Source organism: Larimichthys crocea, chromosome XVI, assembly GCF_000972845.2.
Source record: "Larimichthys crocea isolate SSNF chromosome XVI, L_crocea_2.0, whole genome shotgun sequence".
NCBI classification, from domain to species: Eukaryota; Metazoa; Chordata; class Actinopteri; family Sciaenidae; genus Larimichthys; species Larimichthys crocea.
The window spans coordinates 4,277,542-4,298,480 of record NC_040026.1 but is presented as its reverse complement, the minus strand read 5'-3'; the positions used below and the strand labels follow the sequence as shown (position 1 = coordinate 4,298,480).

Sequence of the window (20,939 nt, the reverse complement as noted above, 5' to 3'; positions counted from 1 at the left end):
AAAGAGGTAAGGAAGGAAGGAAGGAAGGAATTATTATATATAATAATAACTATATATTACTATATATATTACTAAACTTTAACATTCAGCGTGTTCCTTTTGTTACATCTTTGCTTTATTTTCAAAACACAGGTTTGCTGATCAGAGAGATGTAGCTATTTGGCATCAGTAATAATCAAAATAGTATGTTCTGACATTATTTCTGTGAGAAACAGGAGAACAGCTAAATGCATTTATCCAACAAGCTTTATTGTAAGGCTGCATCAGCTCACACACAACCCAAATGGAAAGCTACAGAGTTAGTCGTTATGTTCTAAATGGACCTTGTGGTAAGATCTCAGATGCTGTTTCCAAGACTAACAATTTACATCAGCTTTTAAGCTAACGCAAAGTGCCCATAAATAAATAAGTAAAATAAAACGTCAACACCTACAGTACATTTCCATGACAACTGATCAAACTCCATCCTGCAGATTTGATTTGACTGTATTATCATATTTCTCTGCAGCACAGGGCGTACACCATTTAACATAACAAAACACAACATAAATACAAACATGTACACCGGTCCAATGTGATCCAACAGAACTCTGCAATAGGTTTAATGTTTACAAAGCTAATTATGTGTGAGTTTTTCGACACTGTCAACGTGGAATTAATTTAACTATTCGGTGTATTATTGAGGTTGTAGTTTGCAGTAGTGTTAATCTGGATTGCATTATATTGAGAGGTGTTTCTAATATTTTGGCCGTAACACCTGCAAACTACAACCTCAGTGGTAAAGGTTCTCTGACATTGTCAACAAAAACTGAAACATAATTAGCTTTGTAAAAGCAGAATGTATGGCAGAGTTGTATTGGAGACCACTGGATTGTACAAGTGTAACCTGATGAAGTGAAAACCTGAACCTGAACTGAAGTGGCCAGTCATGCATATCCCATCAGACATTACAGTGAAGCAGCTGCAGTGCAGTTTCATCGCTAGCTTAGACAAAAAAATGACACAGCTGAATGCAATGCACCATAGCTCTAAACGAATCATTAAGATCTGATAAATCTGATGAATAAAAAAAAAGCTCCAGAACAGCTAGATTGACTTTGTGTTGTGGTGAGAGTATTTTTTCAACATGCAACTTGGATTGCCAAAGCACCCTGAGGAGGACAGTTTGAACCGACTGACCCCACCTCGTCTCAGTCTTGAAACAGAAATTCCTGCCATCTGCCTCCTCTGCAGGGAGAGGTACAGTGAGGAAAATGATTTAAACCTGCTGATAACTCGCGTCTAATTTCTGAAACATAAAAAAGAAGCTGTACAACATCTTATCGGATATTTTTTTGGCACCAGCTGGTAAAATTCTGGTAAATCTCTAGATCTAATTTCCCCTCCCTGATCTGCAGCAGAGCCCCTCCTCATCCCAAGTCTGGGTCAGTCGTCTCAGCCAATCCCCGGATCGCAGCAGCTGGGTTTAGCCACGCCTGCTCCCCGGCCCCAGCCTCGTCCTGGAGACGCTCCAACGTTATAAATGCATTGTCCGGCTCTTTAACTCCAGTCTGCGGTCGGCTCCTCGTTCCCGTGAAAAAACGCTTCTGCTCGCCTTTGTAAAACTTTCGCATCCACAATGAGGGAAATCGTGCACATCCAGGCCGGCCAGTGCGGTAACCAGATTGGTGCCAAGGTAAGAAAATATAATTATTGATAAATAATTGATTCCTTTACAAGATTTAAAAAAAATCTCATTGGTGAAAACGCCCAAAGCTCATTGTGTACAATCAATATTTTCCCTAAATCTTTATATAGCTGATGAATTATGTATGAAGACAAAGGACTTCTTTTGTCTCATTGTGCATAAATAAAAAAAGATCCTATATATTGTATCTTTGTGTATTTAAACACACAATAAATCTGATATCTCTCATATATAGTAAAAGCCAACTGGTGATGTGTATTTCTGTGCTTTTCTGTCTCAATCTTGTGCACTGCGGTAACTGGTGGGTGGGTGTGGAGCAGCAGTGCATTGCTCTCATCGATATAACGGTATAACGGGGGCTCTTGTGTCTCGACTGGTTTTTTTTTTGTTCACACAACACCGGGCGTGTCTGCGTCTCAGCTGTGGGGATTCAGCTGACCTCAAGACATTGTCTGGGGGACAAGAAAGAAGAAGAAGGAAGAAAAAAAATCAGTCTATTCTTCACTTGTCAGAGCCCTTCAGTCGGTGTACTCCGCACTCCTCTGGTTTCTTTGTCTTGCACAGGCAGATATGGCTGGTATTTCAGACAATGAGTGGGAGAGCTAGGATGGGAGGCCTAGTTTTTTTTTTGTTTGTTTTTTGTTTTTTACTCTTCTCCCCAAATGACTGATGGATCAATATCCCATTGATTATTATTTTTTATTTCTGCGGGCTGTAGATGCAGACTGCTGTTTCAGCTGGTGAGAAAGCAGGGGAGCTGTGGAAAGGGTGTGGCATGGATAATTGGTTCAGAAAGAACTGTTCCCTTTAAAAAAATATCAATAATGTGCATTTTGTGAGACATAATCAGTGCTTTTAACAATGAAATACACCCACATGCATTGCCTTTGTCAATTTATATCCAATTTGACACTATAGTCTACCTGCAGTCTGGCTCTCAAGCACAATACATCATCCACCCAGTCTTACAGTAACAATTGCAGTCTGCTACAGTCATGCCTTCTTGCCCCTTTATTATCCCTGTCTTTAATGCCTCCTTTTGTTTTACAACTGATAATTTGTCACAGACAGCATATGTTTAAGTGGGACCTCTCAAACACACACACACACATGAATCTTGTCCTGGTATTCAAATACAGCTTGGAGACCACATTAACAATGGCCCAGATATTGTAGGATACATCATTATCCGTAGTGATGCCCTGCTGGCAGAGATTTTAATGCCCGGTAAAGCAGGGACTGTCTTTGTAATCAATGTCTTTCCTCTCCTAACCAAATTAGGGGTTGGGTGGGGGAGGAATGGAGGAAACAGCTGATGCACAGTGGGTGAAGTCACTGGGCTGTCAATTGACTTAATATGCAGTTGTTGCCAATGCCTTGGAATAATGGCTAGCCAGGAAATATACACAACATATAACCATTACATATACTTTTATTGATTTAAAAAAAAAAAAATTAACTACAGTCAATCATGTATAAGTGTGTGCAAATGGAGATAGTGCAGTACATTTATATGCATCTCCCTTTTTAATGCATGGAGTATCATTTGTGTCTGTGCTTGCCCAATATGGTGCTAAAATATCTGCTGGTGGCCAGGCAGTGAGGATCTCCATTTGTTTCCATTCCCCCAGGACTCATTGACTCAGATGTCCAGTGGACATGATTGACAGAACTGCTGAAGGGCTACATTGTGGTGAACTGGGTCAGGGTGTGGCATCGCTTTCCTGCTTATTGTCCTCATTCTTTCACTATTATTTTCACTCTTTACTAATAGCCATATATCATGTCACTGTCAAGTATCTGTCAATTTCTCAGTCTTTTTGCTTGGACTTTGTGACCCCTTTTTCTCTTCTCTTTATCCAGCTTGGACCTCCCTCATATTAATGTCACTTGTTCATTTCTGTTCCGTCTTATTTAAATGTCACGATACTTAAACCACAGCTAACTCCCAATCTCTTAAGTACTGAGCCGCAATACAAACCGCTTATCCAGATTACTTTAAATCCTCAGAAAATCACAGACTGTATGACCCCAAAAAAGCCTCAGTTGTGAAGATATCACAAATATATGTGCATGCTAATGGCTGCCTGGTATGCAACAGTCACACTCGCTTATGGGATTTAATGCATACACACACTGAGTGTGGAACAAGACATGAATACAGATCTGAAGACAATCAGTGTCTTCAGTGTAGTGTGACAGCGTGCAAATGGAGTTTATTCTCAGTTTCGCCCGTAGAGTGATCTGTAGCTCCTTTGTGCTTCTTCCTTTGCATTTCACTTTTAAAAGGACTGCATTCTGCTATGTCATCAGTCGATGACTATGGAAATATTAACAGCTGCAAGGTATTAAATGGGTTAAGATATGGTTTAGTCAGAGGGGAAAAAATCCTGTAATTTTCATCAGAATCCAAAAATGCAAACCCACTGCTGTTTTCCTCGTTTAAAGTCCCCAGTCCCATAAACCGCATTGCTAATGGATAGATGTGTATTTTCTTTGCTAGTAACTGTCATGTGATACCTTACATTTTGTTTCTGCAGTTCTGGGAAGTGATCAGCGATGAGCACGGCATCGATCCCACAGGGACTTACCATGGAGACAGTGACCTGCAGCTGGACAGGATCAGTGTCTACTATAATGAGGCCACAGGTTAGCTGCCTTTCTGGCAACTGATTTGCACACTCAGAAGTATAAACTAATGACTTCTGTCATTTCTGGTTTTCTCACATTATATATATCTTGGGTAACATCCAAGATTGTGGTTTTCTGCATTACTGAGTTGGTATGTTTTCTCTCTCCCTGTCTTCTCTTGTTTTCTTTCTTGCGGAGGAGGTAAATATGTACCTCGTGCCATTCTGGTGGACTTGGAGCCTGGCACCATGGACTCTGTGAGGTCTGGACCCTTTGGGCAGATCTTCAGGCCTGACAACTTTGTGTTTGGTGAGTTGAATAAAGCTATATTCTCACATTACATTCTCAAATTAGAGCTCTTTATAAACAGGGGAAAAGAATGGCTCACTTGTATGACATCTCTTCCCCTTCAGGTCAGAGCGGTGCTGGAAACAACTGGGCCAAGGGTCATTACACAGAGGGAGCTGAGTTGGTGGACTCAGTCCTGGATGTGGTCCGCAAAGAGTCAGAGAGCTGTGATTGCCTGCAGGGCTTCCAGCTCACCCACTCTCTTGGTGGTGGCACTGGATCCGGTATGGGAACCCTGCTCATCAGCAAGATCCGTGAGGAGTACCCCGACCGTATTATGAACACCTTCAGTGTGGTGCCTTCCCCCAAGGTAACAAACCCTTGTGATGAAGCATGAGAATTTTGAGTTTTAATTTTAGTTTTGCTTGCCTTGAGATTTATCCTAAGATCTCAAAACTGAAGAAAGATTCTGTGTTTTCTGTCCCCAGGTTTCAGACACAGTGGTTGAGCCTTACAATGCCACCCTGTCAGTCCACCAGCTTGTAGAGAACACAGATGAAACCTACTGTATTGACAACGAAGCTCTGTATGACATCTGCTTCCGCACTCTGAAACTCACCACACCCACTTACGGAGACTTGAACCACCTTGTGTCCGCCACCATGAGCGGTGTCACCACCTGCCTGCGCTTCCCCGGTCAGCTCAATGCTGATCTCCGCAAACTGGCTGTCAACATGGTGCCTTTCCCCCGTTTGCACTTCTTCATGCCTGGCTTCGCTCCCCTGACCAGTAGAGGCAGCCAGCAGTACCGTGCCCTCACAGTCCCTGAGCTCACCCAGCAGGTGTTCGATGCCAAGAACATGATGGCTGCTTGTGACCCACGTCACGGCCGCTATCTGACCGTCGCCGCAGTATTCCGTGGACGCATGTCCATGAAGGAAGTTGATGAGCAGATGCTCAACGTCCAGAACAAAAACAGCAGCTACTTCGTCGAATGGATCCCCAACAATGTCAAGACCGCCGTCTGCGACATTCCACCCCGTGGCCTCAAGATGGCCGTCACTTTCATCGGCAACAGCACAGCCATCCAGGAGCTGTTCAAGCGTATCTCTGAGCAGTTCACAGCCATGTTCCGTCGTAAGGCCTTCTTGCATTGGTACACAGGTGAAGGTATGGATGAGATGGAGTTCACTGAAGCAGAGAGCAACATGAATGATCTGGTGTCTGAGTACCAGCAGTACCAGGATGCCACTGCTGAAGAAGAGGGTGAATTTGAGGAGGAGGCTGAAGATGATGCTTGAAGATAAAGATGTGAAGGTCAAATGCCAAAATGAAAAATAACAAAATAGAACAACCACAAAAGTAACCAAGGAATAATCGTAGTATCATTGCTAGAATCAAACTTTAGCATACATTAGATATCCCTTGTGATTCACTACAAATAAAGTTGTCAAATGAAAACCTGTTTTCCTTTCATTAATCCTTGCATATTATATTATTTGTCTGACAAAACATCAGGAGTGCACCAGTAGCTCACAGGCAGAGTGGAGCGCATACACGTGTCAAGGCTGAATCAAAGCTGAATCTGGCCTGAGGCCCTTTGCTGCATATCATCCCCCCTGTTTCCTCTGCCTTTCCTGTCTGTGAAATAAAGCGAAATGACAAAAACAAACATAACAAAACATCAACTGCAACTGAACCAGTCAATTCTAATCACATTTCAAAACCGTGTTCATATAAAGGACTAGATATCAAGATAGCAGGGCACAGAATTAGCACCAGCCACCAGCCAAATGCTGGTAAAATATAAGTGGCTGGTAGACAGTAGATGGTAGCCATTTGTTAATTTTACACCTTGAGTGAACTCTTGAGGTTTTTGGGTGGTATACTCTAAAGATTGTAAAGCCCCCCGAGGCATATTTTAAAAAAATGATTTTTGGCTATACAGTATAAATAAAATTGAACCTGATTTGTCATCAGTTTCAGCGATAGAGGTTGCTGATGCATTCATTTGCTGTTTCCTGAAGCTATGGAAAATAGCTGTGTCATTCAAGTTTGTTATGCATGAGTAAGTAAGGTTTGATGTCCGTACCATGAGCATTAAGCTATAAAACATTTATGCAAACTGTAAGAATTCTTAATGCAGACATGAAGTTGGTTAGACATGGTGGTTAGAGTATTTAATGGGGTGTAATGTCAAGAGCTGTTTCTATTCCACAGGCATTATAATAGTTAATGGCACACAACCAATTTGCAACATGATAATAGTAAGCCCAAGTTTTTTCTCTGCACCAAGACACATTCCCAGATCTATGAGTCAGACCTAAGAACATATGTTTATTGCACTCTAGCAGCTGGGACTGTGTTCCTCCCACACAGACACCAAGCTGTGTGTTGTAAGTTATAAGCACAAAACTGAAATAATGTTGATTTTAAACTACCTTTTGACACAGAGTGGCCTCAAGGTTCGGGTAATAAAGCAGCATCCACTTTAAGGCCCTTATGTAAGGTTATGTTTTGCTGTAGTGCTGCACAGTATTCACATTAGAAAGTTCACTTTAGTTCCGGGGAGCCATGCAGGGCAGCTGTCCTGCTTTGCGACAAGTATATCAATATAGAATTAAAAAAATAAAGCAGCATATAAGATCATATAACCACCATGTAAGAAGGAGCACTACCACAGGTTCTTCGTTCCAACAGCTGTCAGACTCTTCAACATCAACATGACTTCACGACTTTATTCAATATGACTTTTTTCTCTATATATTTATTCTTATTTATGAACAATCTTGTGTATACACCACATCTTATCTTGTCTTATCTTATTGTATATATAGAATTATCAAGCTATTTGTAATGCTATTTGATAATGTGACATTGTTTATAAAGCCTTTATTGTTACTTTGTATCTATTAACACACTGGTTCTCAAACTGTGGCACCACTGGTGGTACGTAAGCTCCCTTGAGTGGAATGAGTATGGAGGAATCTCTGAAATATTTTTTTTAATTAATTAAGTTAGAAACATTTTAAACCACCAATACTACAAGAATTTGAATGAAAATACTTAAAGATACTTAAATATTGTAATATTTTGTGTCAATATCATCCTGCCCCATGGTTATGTCACAGTCCGCATAGCGCTACTACACCCATGATTAGTTTCTAGCTAAAATGTGAGTGTGGGTGTTCAAAAACACTGAAATTGTGACTCCAAATGTGTAATATAAGGAAGAGATGTGTGGATCAGGAGTACACATTTTCTACCAAGGCAGCTCTCGAGTTCGAGGGAATAAATGTTCCTCCTGCGTCTGTAGCTGAACACGGTGGGCCTATATTTTTATTGTCTGTTTTACTGGTGGTACTTGGAAAGCATAATATATTCTGAGCTGGTACATGGTGTAAAAAAGTTTGAGAAACTCTCTATTAACACATTTGTTGGTTTGGTCTATTGGGCCTTTATATATGTACGGCCCCTTTAAGAGACGGCTGTATAGCGCGAAAATTAATTTATGAACAATGACGTGGTGGTGGATGTTGGTCCAATCAGAGGCTTTGTAAGTAAAACTGACCAATGACAATAGAGTTTAGCGTGAGTGATAGGTGTCTTGGCCAATCGCTTGCGGTGAAAACGTCTCTATTGGGCGTAATCAGGATATCAATGTACATTTTTGTTTATCTGCAGTGCAAAGCGTGTACGTGTAACCACTTTTGAAGAAGACAGCATCTTAATAAAGCACACTGCATATTATTATTCACATAATCACCTGAACAAGTTTGCCATGCAGATGGGCGAATGAGATGAAACCGTCGTGTGACATGTCGTAAACTTCTTTCATAGTTTTCAAGGTAATTACCCTGATGGTTAATTGGGAACTGCTATTTTATTGATATTGTCCATGCGGCAGTAACGTTTCCATTGAGAACATTGTTGTTTTTATTGACTGTATTATACATTAAGTGGCTAGTACTGTAGCTAGTGCAACATTAAATTGGGGGTGTCGACGTTTAAGTTACCCAAACTAAGTTAAGGTGGTCAACGAGTGTCTGCGAAGTGCTGTAGTTTGGAAAAGACATGTTCATACACGTTCAATAAAAGTTGTATCAGCGTTGCTTGGCGCTTTTTGGATCATTGCTGCAAGCTGCATGGTGGCAACTGGCTATTTAGGCTAACCTTAGCCGCATGGAGTTGCCTAGTAACGCTGGATAAAGTCTACTAGTGCTAGGTAACGAGTATCTACCCACGTTAACTAAACGTTGGTTAGACGTTAACGTTGTTTGTATCTGTTTTGAAGTACAGCAGACGTCCTGTCCTGTGAGGAATGGATGCTACTCAGATGATCAATGACTCAATCTTGGAGTCAGATGAGGAGGAAAATGAAGAGGAGAATGAAAACAAGAGGGGGAGACCATTGGCTAAATTGTGCATCTTAAAAAATCAACACATCCCTGAGGCAGGTGAGTGCTTCAACGCTGCTATTATTGCACATGTAGGTTGTTTATATATGTCTGACTTGCATGGACATGTCTTTCTTCTCTGTCACCCAGAGTTGCCCCTTTTTCTGGGAGAAAATACATTGGGTCGTGACCCCAACACCTGCACCGTGCCCTTGCCAGCAGCCTCAATATCCAAACAGCATGCTGCCATCTGCATCTCTGTCTACCGGAGGAGAGGTTGTCACAGTGAAGTGGACGTAGAGGCGTTGGTTTGGGACCTAGGGAGCATGAATGGCACCCGCAAGGGCCACTTAAAGCTGACTCCTAATGTACGCTACGCCCTCAGTGAACGTGACCGTTTGGTGGTGGCAGACATCCCGTGTCAGTATGTCAGCTGTGCTGTAGACATAGTCTCTTCTCAAGGGGACACGATTTCTGTGAGCAGAAATTCAGGGGTAAAGGCCAGGTTGGCAGATGCCTCAGGAGAAAAGGGAGGTGACACAAGCACAGGGGGAAAGAAATGTGTCAACGGAGGTACAAAAGCTAGGGTGTCATTGCCTGATCTGGAGGACACAGGGAAGACTCCTGTCAGAACTGGTTGTCTGACCTTTGAGCAAACCCCAACACAGCCACAGGGGACCCTGGTCCCAGAATCTGACTCAGACTCAGAAGGAGAAAGAGGAGGTGCAAATAGGCGACACAAGGCTCTCGGTATGTAAATTATGTATACATATATATAAATTAAGATGTGTTTTTTTTGTATATGACGTTTTACAGGTTTATGTTTTTTTTTCTTTTACAGTGTCAGATTCCGATAAATCCAGTCCCACCTGTTCAACATTCTTGAGTCCCACAAACAGAATCGCCAGGTATATTCACAACACCTTTTTTCAGTATATTTATGTATATTCATAACGCAAGCATGACCAATCCCTGTAAGTATGTTCTTCTTTGCAATCTTTTATTTCTGAATTATATTTGCTTTGTTTTACAGTGTGGATGAAAGTCCCATCACACCGTCCTCCTCCACTAAAAATAGGCCTAGCAGACATGTCAGCTTCAGCATGGAGACAGACATATATGTGGGGCGACAGCAGCTGAAGGAAAAAAAGGCACTTGTGATTGTGGACGACAGTGAAGAGGAGGAAGAAAGAGCAGCACTAGGAGGGAGAAAGTCTGATGGATGCAATGTTAGTCTTACAGGAGAAGATGAATCGCCTGTATCTACAGCAGAAGTTGCAATCCCTGCATTTAACATGGACAGTGACACTGATGTAGAGGGAGAGGAGGAAGGGGTGGCATGTACGGGGCCTGTGACCTTGAATACAAATCAACAAGCTGATCAGCCACCAAACACAGCACAGTTTCACATGGACAGCGATACAGATGTCGATGAGGATGATGACGCCATAGACAAAATCCCCAAATCTGTGCCTTCCTCTGCTGACAACACCAAACCGCCTCATGTTATTTCAGTTATTCAGCCAGAGGCCATCACAATGGACAGTGACACTGATGTGGATGATGATGCTGTTGTGTCAGACGCTGCTTCAGAAGCAAAACCTGTGTCATTTCAGAGCACAGAGACGGCTGACTCTGCTCCTTCAATGCAGATTAAAGATTTCTACCTAGACAGTGACACAGATGTTGATGAGGAAGAAGAGAAGGGCAGTAGAACAATTAATACATGCTCTAAAATAGATGAAACTCCCACAAGATTAGATATCAAGTCAACTGGGGCTGAATCTGCCGCTGTAACTGCTCACAGTTTGCATCTAGATAGTGACACAGATGATGAAACTGTCCCTGCCCCTGTGATCAGTGAACCTTCAGCAGCATCTGCTGTCACTAAATCATGCATCGCTGAAGACACAGGAAGTGATGTGGATGCTCTGTCTGACAGTGACACAGATGATGATTCTTGTCTGGTTATACCTTGTGTTGCCACAACCTTGAAATTTGTTCCTTGTAATGCACCAGAAGCTCTTCAGTCAGATTCTGATGCAGACACAGATGTGGATGAACCTAGTGTACCCCCTGCCGGGGATGGGGTCAATCCAGCTGACCTCACGGTGGACAGTGACACCGATGTGGAAGATGAGAAGGTGATGAGTGCTGGTGACAGCCAGGTTCCTAGCCTACAGAGAGAAAATACACCAGGGTTGCTGGTTCCCCTTCTTCAGAACTGCTCTACTCCTGTACAAGGTAATCAGTCACTCATGAGAACTTAGTAATTAATAATTATTTTATTATTGATTAATCTGCTGATCTTTTTTTTATTTTTCATTATTCGTTTTTTTAAAAATATCAGAAAAAGTCAAAAACTGGCATTATAATATCTTACAGCTCAGGTTGATGACTTTGTTCAACCAACGGCCCAAACCCCAATTATATTTAGTTTATTATTATATGTGATGAAGAAAAGGATCAAATCCTCACATTTAAGAAAGTCAGACTGGGGAATGTTTGGCACTTTCACTTGAGAAATTGTTTTAAATTTCAGTTTATTTCTTAATTGATATTGCATATTCTTGCTGTTTTATAGCAAAGTTATGTAGACCATAGTTTTTGCATTTGATTAACTTTATTATTTACTCAAAACAGCAATCTACTGTTCAAACAACAGTGACAAAGAAAATAAAAATGCACTCATTGTATTATTGTACAATTAGACGTCACAGTTACACAATTACAGGCTGTTTAATGAATATATGCCACATAAAACCTATACATTTTAATGACAGAACAAGCCTGCAGTGAGCTCTTTATGTTTAGATGTGTATGTATTAGATGTGTGAGTGTACTGCAGTGATTCTAGGATCAAGGCCAAATTAAATCTAATTTAAACAATATCAACAAACAAAAATAAATGAAAATAGAGTAAAGTAATAACAGTATTATACAAGAGAAGTATACATGTTGTTGGCTCTCGAAACAGAAGTAGGCTATAATGTCTGTTTATGAATGAATCAAACTGAAACTGATAGATTGTCTAAATAACCAATTCGGGGAAACAGGATTTTATTCATTTTATTTTCAGACTTAATTGTCTTAATTTGAAAAACATGAACTCCACTGTAGAACTTGTTTACCATTTTAGCCTGTTACTTAACAGATATAAGCCTGTTTAAAATGTCTTTTAATTTTTACTTTGGTTTGGTTCCAGGAGGAGAAGTGGAAGATATGGACACCCAGGCTTTTCTGAGTCCTTCTTCATGTCCATTTAGGAGTAAGAAAATAAGACGTTATGCACTTTATGTCTGTTTGTAAGTAGTGATTGTGTCAGACAGAAAAACATTGATCTTATCCTTGTACAAAATTCTTTATTTTCCCTCTCTCAGGTGCAGTAGCTTCTGCTGTAAGACTTGAATCATTATCTTCCTGCTCAGGCAGCCAGGAGGATGAGGATTTTGTCGTGGCCGAGACGCAGTCCTTCATTCTTCAGACCAGAGACTGCCAAGACAACACTCCAGAGGACCACAGCAAGCCCCCCAACCGAGCTTTTGGCCCTGAGTCTTCTGGTGATGAAAACGGTGAACAGTCCGGCAGACAAGGGTCTTTCCAGTTGGGATTGTCTGATAGTAGCCATCTGCAGGATCAGGCTCAAGTTTTAGCCATGGAGAGCACCCAAGCGTTTGTCTCTGTGGAAAGGGGATTGAATATGGAAGAGACACGACCATATGCAGCCATCTCAAATGCAGAAAGAACCTCTGTAGAGAATGAGTCAAATCTGGAGGCCACACAGGATTACGGAGAGGAAGAGGAACCTGCCAGATGTTCAGTAACATCTGAAATAGAAGACCAGGTAGATTTGGCACTAGAGGCAACACAGGCCTATATTTCAGAGCCCTCTGATTCAGAGGATAAAACAGATGAAGATGAGAGAAAAGACACTGCTACTCAGCCTTTAGACTTTCCTGTCTCATCTACTCTTACCATGATGGAAACCCAACCGATGTCTGTATTTGAGGAAGAGGAGTGTTTGGATGAAGAAAATCCTTTTTGCTCTGGACTACAAGTTAAGGCGAGGCCACAGAATGAAACACAAGAGAGGGAAGAACCTGAGGAAGATGAGCCTCAGGCGAGGACCCTCAGTAAAGCTCTGTCTATAGCTGAAACTCAGCCCATGCATGCAAGTGACAATGAGGAAAGTGATGAGGAGGACTTGATCCCAGGTCCACGAAGAGGAAAAGCACAACCACTGCAGCCTGTAGATGAGCAGACAGAGCCCTTCACAAGTTCTGCGTTATCACTTGCTGAAACCCAGCCCGCGCACATCTGTGTTGATGAAACCCAGCCCGTGGCTACAAGTGGAAATGTGGAAAGTGATGTTGGAGACTCAATTCGACACACAAACTCTGAGCTTTCTGCTGTTGAAGGTCAGCCAATGGATACAGGGAAAGACGGAGAAAGTGATAAGGAGGACTCAATTCCAGCTTTACGAAAAAGAAAGGCAAAACCTCTGCAACTTGAAGACGAGTCACAAACACTCACAAACTCTGAACTCTCTGCTGTTGAAGCTCAGCCAATGGTCACAGGTGATGATGGAGAAACTGATGAAGAGGACTCACTGCCACTTATACGAAAAAGAAAAGCAAAACCTCTGCAACTTGACGAGTCACAAATGCTCACAAACTCTGAGCTCTCTGCTGTTGAAGGTCAGCCAATGGATACAAGGGAAGATGGAGAAAGTGATGATGAGGACTCAATGCCAGTTATAAGAAAAAGAAAGGCAAAACCTCTGCAACTTGAAGAAGAGTCACAAACGCTCACAAACTCTGAGCTCTCTGCTGTTGAAGGTCAGCCAACGGATACAAGGGAAGATGGAGGAAGTGATGATGAGGACTCAATGCCAGTTATAAGAAAAAGAAAGGCAAAACCTCTGCAACTTGAAGAAGAGTCACAAACACTCACAAACTCTGAGCTCTCTGCTGTTGAAGCTCAGCCAGTGGTCACAGGTGATGATGGTAAAAATGATGATGAGGACTCAGTTCCAGGTCCAAGAAAGAGAAAAGCAAAACCACTGCAAATCCAAGAAGAAGAGACGCAGACACTCACAAATTCTGAGGCCTCCACTGTTGAAACTCAGCCCTTAGAAACAGACTCTGACCTGCAGCCTCAAAGGGGAAAGGGAGGACAATCTGAGGTTGGGACCAGTGGCATCACTATTAGAGGTAAAACAGGGACAAGGGGAAGATTAAGAGAAGAAGAGGGGCAGGCAGGGTCTTCTGAACTTCCCAAGAGACAGACAAGAGGGAAGAATAAAGTGTTGCAAACTACCAGAGGAAGTAGAGGGAAATCAAGGCCTGGCGAGGATGAGGAGGTAGAGCGGGCTAAGCAAGCCAGAGGTAAAAATTCCATAAGTCAACCTAAAGATGACGAAAAAGAGGAAGAGACAGAAGTAAACAAGCATGCTGAAAATATTAACCTAATAAAGGAACAAGAAGCAGGGAGATTGGTAGAGGAAGGAGAGAAGGAAAGAAGGGAGATGGATGAAAGAGAAAGGACACAAGAGGAGAGAAAGCAGAGGAGGGAAGAACAAGAAAAATTGGAAAGGGAAAGAAAAGAGAAGGAAGAACAAGAGGCTAGAAATGCAGAAAGGTTAAGACTCGAGCATGAGAGAGCAGAAAAAGAGACAATAGAGAGGGAAAGAAAGGAACAAGAAGAAAAGGAAAGAGCTGATAGGGCACAAAAAGAAAAAGAACAATTGGAGAGGGAAAGGAAGAAGGAAGAAAAGGAGAGATTAGAGCATGAAAAGGCTGAAAGAGAAGACAGAGAGAGACTGGAGAGAGAAGAAAACGAGAGAATAGAAAAGGAAAGAAAAGAGCAGGAAGAAAACGCAAGATTGGAGACTGCAAAGAGGGAACTGGAAGAGAGACTTGAGAGGGAGAGGAAGGAGCAAGAACACCAAGAAAGACTAGAGAGCGAAGCAAAGGAAAGGGAAAATAAGCCCAAAGCTCCCGCAAGAGGTCGAAGAGCAGCCAGAAGAACAACTGCTGCCACGTGTACAACAGAGCTGGAGCAAGACTCAACAATATCAATCAATGATGATGTCCCAGCAAGGAGAACCAGATCTCGCTCCAACTCTTCCAACTCTGTCAACTCAGAGATGTCTGCTTCGAGTGTTAGCACCCAGGAGAGCAGCGGGAGGGGTCGAGGCAGAGGAGCAAAGAGGACCAGTGAGCCCCCCCAGACAGCTGCCGCCAGAAGCAGCAATAGGAGGAGGACAGTGGATGCAGGGCCAACTCCTCAGGGAGTCCTTTTGAGGTCAAACTCTAACAACTCCCTCAACTCTGAGATTTCCAGCTGCAGCTTGAACTCTCAGAGTAGAGGAAGAGGAGGCAGGCAACGAGGAAGGGGCCAAAGAACAGAGACAAACTCTCTTATTAATAGTCAGAGAGATAAGAATTCGGCTCCCAAATCTCCAGCTAGAGGCAGGAAGAGCAGGAAAGCAGATGAATCTTGTAATGCAGTTCCCCTTGAAGATGAGAAAGAGAAGGCAGACTCTCAGCAGGCTAGTACCACAAGGGGGCAACGGCGAGCCAATGCAAATGACTCTGAACCTGCAGCTGCAGATGAGGACGACTCCTCATATCAGGAGGAAGGATGTGCCACTGAAGAATTAGTTCCACTTAAAAAGAATATCAGGGCAAAAGGCCAAAAAGCAGTAAAGAGTAAAACTGTGGAGGCATCGGTAGCTCCTGCAGTCAATGATGGAGGTGAGGCTAAAGGAAAAGGAAGAAAAAGAGACTTGGAGCCAAATACAGAGGAAGAATCAAGCAGTAGTTTCAAAATTTCCAAAGGAACAACAGAGGCGGCAGAAGCTAAAACAAAAGACAAGGTTCCTGTCCAAGCCAAGAGGAGAGGTAGAGCATCCACCTCTCAAGCCAAGAAACCCTCCACTGAAGTGGAGGTGAAAGAAGAGAGTGAGAGAATGGAGGAGGAGATTGTTGAGAGGAGAGGCAGGGGTCGGCCATCAGCGGTGCAGAAAAAGAAGATACAGGAGCAGGAAGAGAGTGGATCCTCTGTCGACCAGGATGCACATGTGGAGTCATCAGAGGTGACTCGATTGCTTCACTTCTAAACATGTATTGAGGTCTTAGTTGTTGTTGTTGTTGTTGTTGTTATTGTTGTTGTTTGATTGAGACAAAAAATACATTAGGGCTCCAACATAAATCTGACCAAACAGAAGGCTGAGTAGTATATAATTAGCGTCCAGGAACTTATGTCCTTGAAGAGGAAGGCTTTTACCTTGTCCAAAGGCCCCAGTGCATTTTCTGTCAATGAGTCAGCCTTTCCAGCCATCATAATGTACTGCAATCCACATCAGGGACTGTCTACCACTCTCAACAACAGGAATAGTCTGACCTGCTCTGCATGACCCTTAATACACTAATGAATTAAGTGGTCACAGAGTCACTTCCTACTCTGATGTTTTATCTTTGTTTTTTACTCCTCCTATCCTCACTGTTCTCCTTGTGTGTTTCATGTTTGTCCTTGTCTGTCGTATTTTGTGGTCTGTTTTGGTTGGTCTCGCTTTATTCCCCGTCCTCCCCTTCCTGCTTTCTCTCCCATTTAACAGCCCCAGACTCCAAAGAGCAGTGGATCCCGAAAGCGACAGGCCACTGCAGATTTCTCGCCTGTGGCAAAGACACCTCGCTCCTCCTCCGCTTCACCGGCAGCTAGTGGTCGATTACGAACTGCCAGCCAGGCCTACAAGGTTTTATGTTAAAAAAAAAAAAAGAAAATATGCGGCAGAGGGAAATTTGATAATGATAAACACATTTAGGATTTAGACCAAACCAATACTGAGACTATTTTCTGTCATTCTCTCAGGTGCTGTTCACAGGCGTAGTGGATGAAGCAGGAGAGAGAGTGTTGGCTCGTTTAGGCGGCTGCATGGCGAAAGGTGTGGCAGACATGAAAGTTCTGGTGACTGATAAGGTGCGCAGGACTGTAAAGTTCCTGTGTGCGGTCGCTAAAGGAATCCCCATTGTTACCACTCAATGGCTGGAAAAGGTTTGTTGCTATATTAGCAGTTAAAACTGGCCCCAGACCAGTTTGTATCTCTCTCAGACACATCTTCAAACTCTCATGGCTCTTGTTGTCTTTCTCTGTGTTTCAGAGTGGGAAGGCTGGGAGCTTCCTGCCTCCTAATCTTTTTGTTGTAAATGATCTGGAGCAGGAGAAGAAGTTCAATTTCTGCCTGCAGGAGTCCCTGCAGATTGCCAGCAGTCAGCCTCTCTTACAGGTACTCAGTCATACCATTTATTTCTGTCATATTTTTTCTCTGGTGAACGGATGACAGAGTGAGTACGGCACAGAGGTTGTGAATAATATTGACAGTGAGGAATAGTGATCCAGAAATATTTGTGTTAGACTCATCTGCAGCCTATCAAATATCTGAAATGGCTTGATTGAATGGTTGTTGACTCTTGAATGTCTAGTGTGTAGAATGGTGGCATCTATTGGTAAACTTGTAGATTGCAGTCAGCTGAATAACACTAACCCCATCCTCCCTAAGCAAGTACGAGAAACTACAGTGGCCGTGAAATTAGCAGAAAATGTGAAGTTGTTTGGTTTGTCCATTCAGGCAAACTGTAGAAACAAGGTAGTTCAGCATGATAGACTCTGTGGAAGAGGAACTGCTCCCTCTGTAGATCTAATGAAACCACAACAATTCATATTTATAATGTAAAGGCCGCGGGGCCAGACGGTTTTGGACCAGAGTTCTACAAAAAAATATTTCTCTCCAGATATCTCTACTCCTGGTCAGGATGCTGTCCCACTCCGCTGAGATAGAAAATCTACCACCAACATTATATAATGCGGACGTTGCTCTCATACTTAAACCAGATAGAGATGACGCAAATCTTGCCTCTTACCATCCAATTTCTATGCTCAATATGGATTTTAAGATTTTTACTACAATATTAGCCAACAGACTAAACCAGTATATTGAATTCCTTATTTATAGAGACCAAACAGGGTTTATTACAAACAAATATTCCTTTTTCAATACAAGACGGCTGATAAATAGCATGTATTTATTGTGTATGTATTTGCTACAGGTTCAAAACAAACCGTTTTATGTTTAGACACCGAAAAGGCATTTGACCAGGTGGAGTGGGGGTACCTGTTTAGAGTGAGGGAGTCATTTGGTCTGGGAGACACTTTTCTGGCATCTTACAGAAATTCTATGGTGTACGAAGACCTATCCTAGGGTACTTGAAACTGTAGTTAACCCCCCAAAGAGTACCTGTTCTAACATATTTGATGCAACTGGACATTGAACTCTGATATTATAATAAGCCTCTTTGTGTGTACTTTGTTTTGGCATGTTATGGTTTATGTCAAGTTTTTATTTATTATTATTATTATTATTATTATTATTATTATTATTATTACTGTGTGTGTGTGTGTGTGTGTGTGTATTGTTCTTTACTTTGAAAATACATGTCATATTTTGCTAATAAATCTCCCTAAATCTTACACACCGGATCTATAAATTAGTCACCTACTGTTTTGACAATTGATTGTTTTGAATAATTTTTTTAATTAAAATATTAAAATGTTTTCTGATTTTAGTTTTTGGTTTCTTTAGGCTTCTATGACAATAAACTGATAAAAGACAAGGCATTTGAGGGCATCACCTTGGGAAACTTAGACCTACATTTTTCACTATTTTCTAGATTAATCGATAATGAAAATAATAGTTGCTACTGAAATACTTGACTTTTTACCCACAAGCATTGCTTTTAGCTCAGCCCATCTTCATGAGAGCACAGTGTCGATTGTTTACCGTTGTACTGTGACTTGTGGGAAGTAATTTGACATTTATTGTTAATGTATTGGTTATGTTTTATGAGCACTTCACATAGGGAAGCAGGCGGTAATGTTTCCGTTTCTGTTGCATACTCTTAAGCACTGTTTCATCAAAGCAGCAAAGGGATAGTTTTGTAACATATTTTGCTGATTCTAGCTGAAATTGGGGAATAGTATACACCTGTTATACCGAATTACATTTCTAAGAGCCTTGTATTGATTTCCTGAGGTGTTCTTGCAGAGATTAAATAAAAATAGAGGGAAATCTTTGAACAATATTTGTTTACATGTTGTTTGCTGCATCTCTTGTGTTTCCTCAGGGATATGAGATCCATGTTACAAAGTCAGTGAAGCCAGAGCCAGTTCAAATGAAAGACATCATCACCTGCAGTGGAGCTACCTTTCTTGCTAAGATGCCCTCCTCTCACAAGGTACCCAAGTTTCACATACAATAATTTAGCATTATTTTGTGGTATGGATACTTATCTGATTTTATTTCCTCCCTTTCAGCCTCGGACTGTAGTGATTTCCTGCGAGGAGGACTGGTTTCTGTGTGGCCCGGCTCTCACTGCATCTCTCCCAGTGGTCACTGCTGAGTTCATTCTTTCAGGGATCCTGCAGCAGAAGCTCGACCTCCAAACCAACGCACTCTCTGCCCCTACAAGCAATCTACAACCTGCAGGAGGCAGAGGAAGGAGCAGAAAGAAGACTTAGCAACATCAGTTTATACTGTAAAAACTCCAGGATCATAGATTCCCAAATCAAGAGACCGGTAGAAACTAGTGAGTCAGCTGTTCGTCTGTACAAAAGACTTGAAGAATGTGTTTTCCACATGCAGCAAAAGTCGAGTGCTCACCCACAGGGTGGTAAACACTGCGTGCAAAGCATTGAAGTAATTTTACTGTGTTTTTTTTTCTGTTAAATATCAAAAACTAATTTCACATGTACAACATCTCGTTTTAAAAATCTACTCTTACTGTATTTTCTTACAGTCTTATCTTTTGATTTATACGTGTGGAAAAAATTTAGTTTTTAACACACGAGCTAAAAACGCTGTTGCTGCTATGCAGGGTGGGAAATAATTACCCATTAACCATCCTTGTCACTTTACCCCTCTCATCCTCTCGCGTGCTCCACCCCTCTCTTTGTACGATAACAAGCAGAGCAGGAATTAATGCTGTAAAATTGCTGCTGCTCTGTGTGAGTGCTAAGTGCTTCAACTCAATCAGCCAGTTTGGCAGGTAACCAGCCATGAAAGCGGGAGTTGTATAATCATGTTTGGGTGGTGGGATAGGGGAACCAATGCAGTCTGATTTGAAATCCATCAGCTACGGTGGTGATGGGAAAAAAAAGCATTTGTTTCCTGTCCTGATAAGAAGTGCGTAGTACCTTTTTTATATTGAGGTAACCATGAATCTACCAGTGTGTCTGTTGTTCCATTAACCATCACCACCGTACTCCATTAAGGCTTCATCCAAACCTATTACCTCCAGGGATGAGACACAATAAAGGCACTTGAATGCTGATGCTGCTTCTACATCAGTCTGTTTGTCCATGGTATACATTTACCTTCTGTGTTCATATATGTCACAAAAAGGCCAGTAAACAGAACTGACATTTGGTTTCTTTCCTGACCTACTGAAGATCTTTAAACTTGCTGTGCCATTGGCGTTTTAAAGACGGACTCATGAGCTTATAAGTTTGGTTTCAGAACTGTCAAATAGCTAACATCTCGACACAAAGTTTGTATTTGTATGGAATTATGTCATCTGTCTGTATTACCAATGGAAACATTAAATATTTTCTATTATGTATAACTTAAGTGTCGCAACAGCGTGATTACTCTGCATATTTTACATTGAGGCTTTGGAGTATTGCTCAGCAAAGGAAACATCCGGCTAACAGATGAAACATGACACATGTGCACTTTGTATGGAGATTTTGGAGTTATTTTACTAAGTTCAGGACTTTATGAAGACCCTTACGTGAGCAAGATCTCCTTTTACCTCTTTGCTTTATGACGTGCCAGTTTGAGTCTAATGAAGTGTTTTAGCTTGAGAATAACTGAGATG

The 20,939-nt window shown here is 41.9% G+C and overlaps 2 protein-coding genes across 4 annotated transcripts; both read left to right on the top strand.

Annotated features, from left to right (window-relative positions):
- The first annotated feature begins 1,506 nt into the window (after nucleotides 1-1,506).
- Nucleotides 1,507-6,053, top strand: tubb5 (tubulin, beta 5). Its single transcript, XM_010735018.3, has 5 exons — nucleotides 1,507-1,675; nucleotides 4,228-4,336; nucleotides 4,517-4,627; nucleotides 4,732-4,976; nucleotides 5,095-6,053. Exons 1-5 carry the CDS (start codon nucleotides 1,619-1,621, stop codon nucleotides 5,905-5,907), a joined length of 1,335 nt encoding a protein of 444 aa, XP_010733320.1. The 5' UTR covers nucleotides 1,507-1,618; the 3' UTR covers nucleotides 5,908-6,053.
- A 2,214-nt stretch (nucleotides 6,054-8,267) lies between these two features.
- On the top strand, nucleotides 8,268-20,684 carry mdc1 (mediator of DNA damage checkpoint 1). 3 transcript variants are annotated; one of them, XM_027289698.1, is made up of 13 exons: nucleotides 8,268-8,454; nucleotides 8,901-9,063; nucleotides 9,154-9,753; nucleotides 9,845-9,911; nucleotides 10,037-11,247; nucleotides 12,209-12,271; nucleotides 12,384-13,841; nucleotides 13,983-16,102; nucleotides 16,625-16,762; nucleotides 16,879-17,061; nucleotides 17,168-17,293; nucleotides 19,188-19,298; nucleotides 19,378-20,684. In XM_027289698.1, exons 2-13 carry the CDS (start codon nucleotides 8,928-8,930, stop codon nucleotides 19,579-19,581), a joined length of 6,417 nt encoding a protein of 2,138 aa, XP_027145499.1. In that variant the 5' UTR covers nucleotides 8,268-8,454; nucleotides 8,901-8,927; the 3' UTR covers nucleotides 19,582-20,684. The 3 variants fall into 3 exon arrangements, with proteins under 3 accessions (XP_027145499.1, XP_027145498.1, XP_027145497.1); XM_027289697.1 differs by having other exon boundaries at nucleotides 8,906-9,063; nucleotides 12,384-16,102; XM_027289696.1 differs by having other exon boundaries at nucleotides 12,384-16,102.
- The last annotated feature ends 255 nt before the right edge of the window (nucleotides 20,685-20,939 follow it).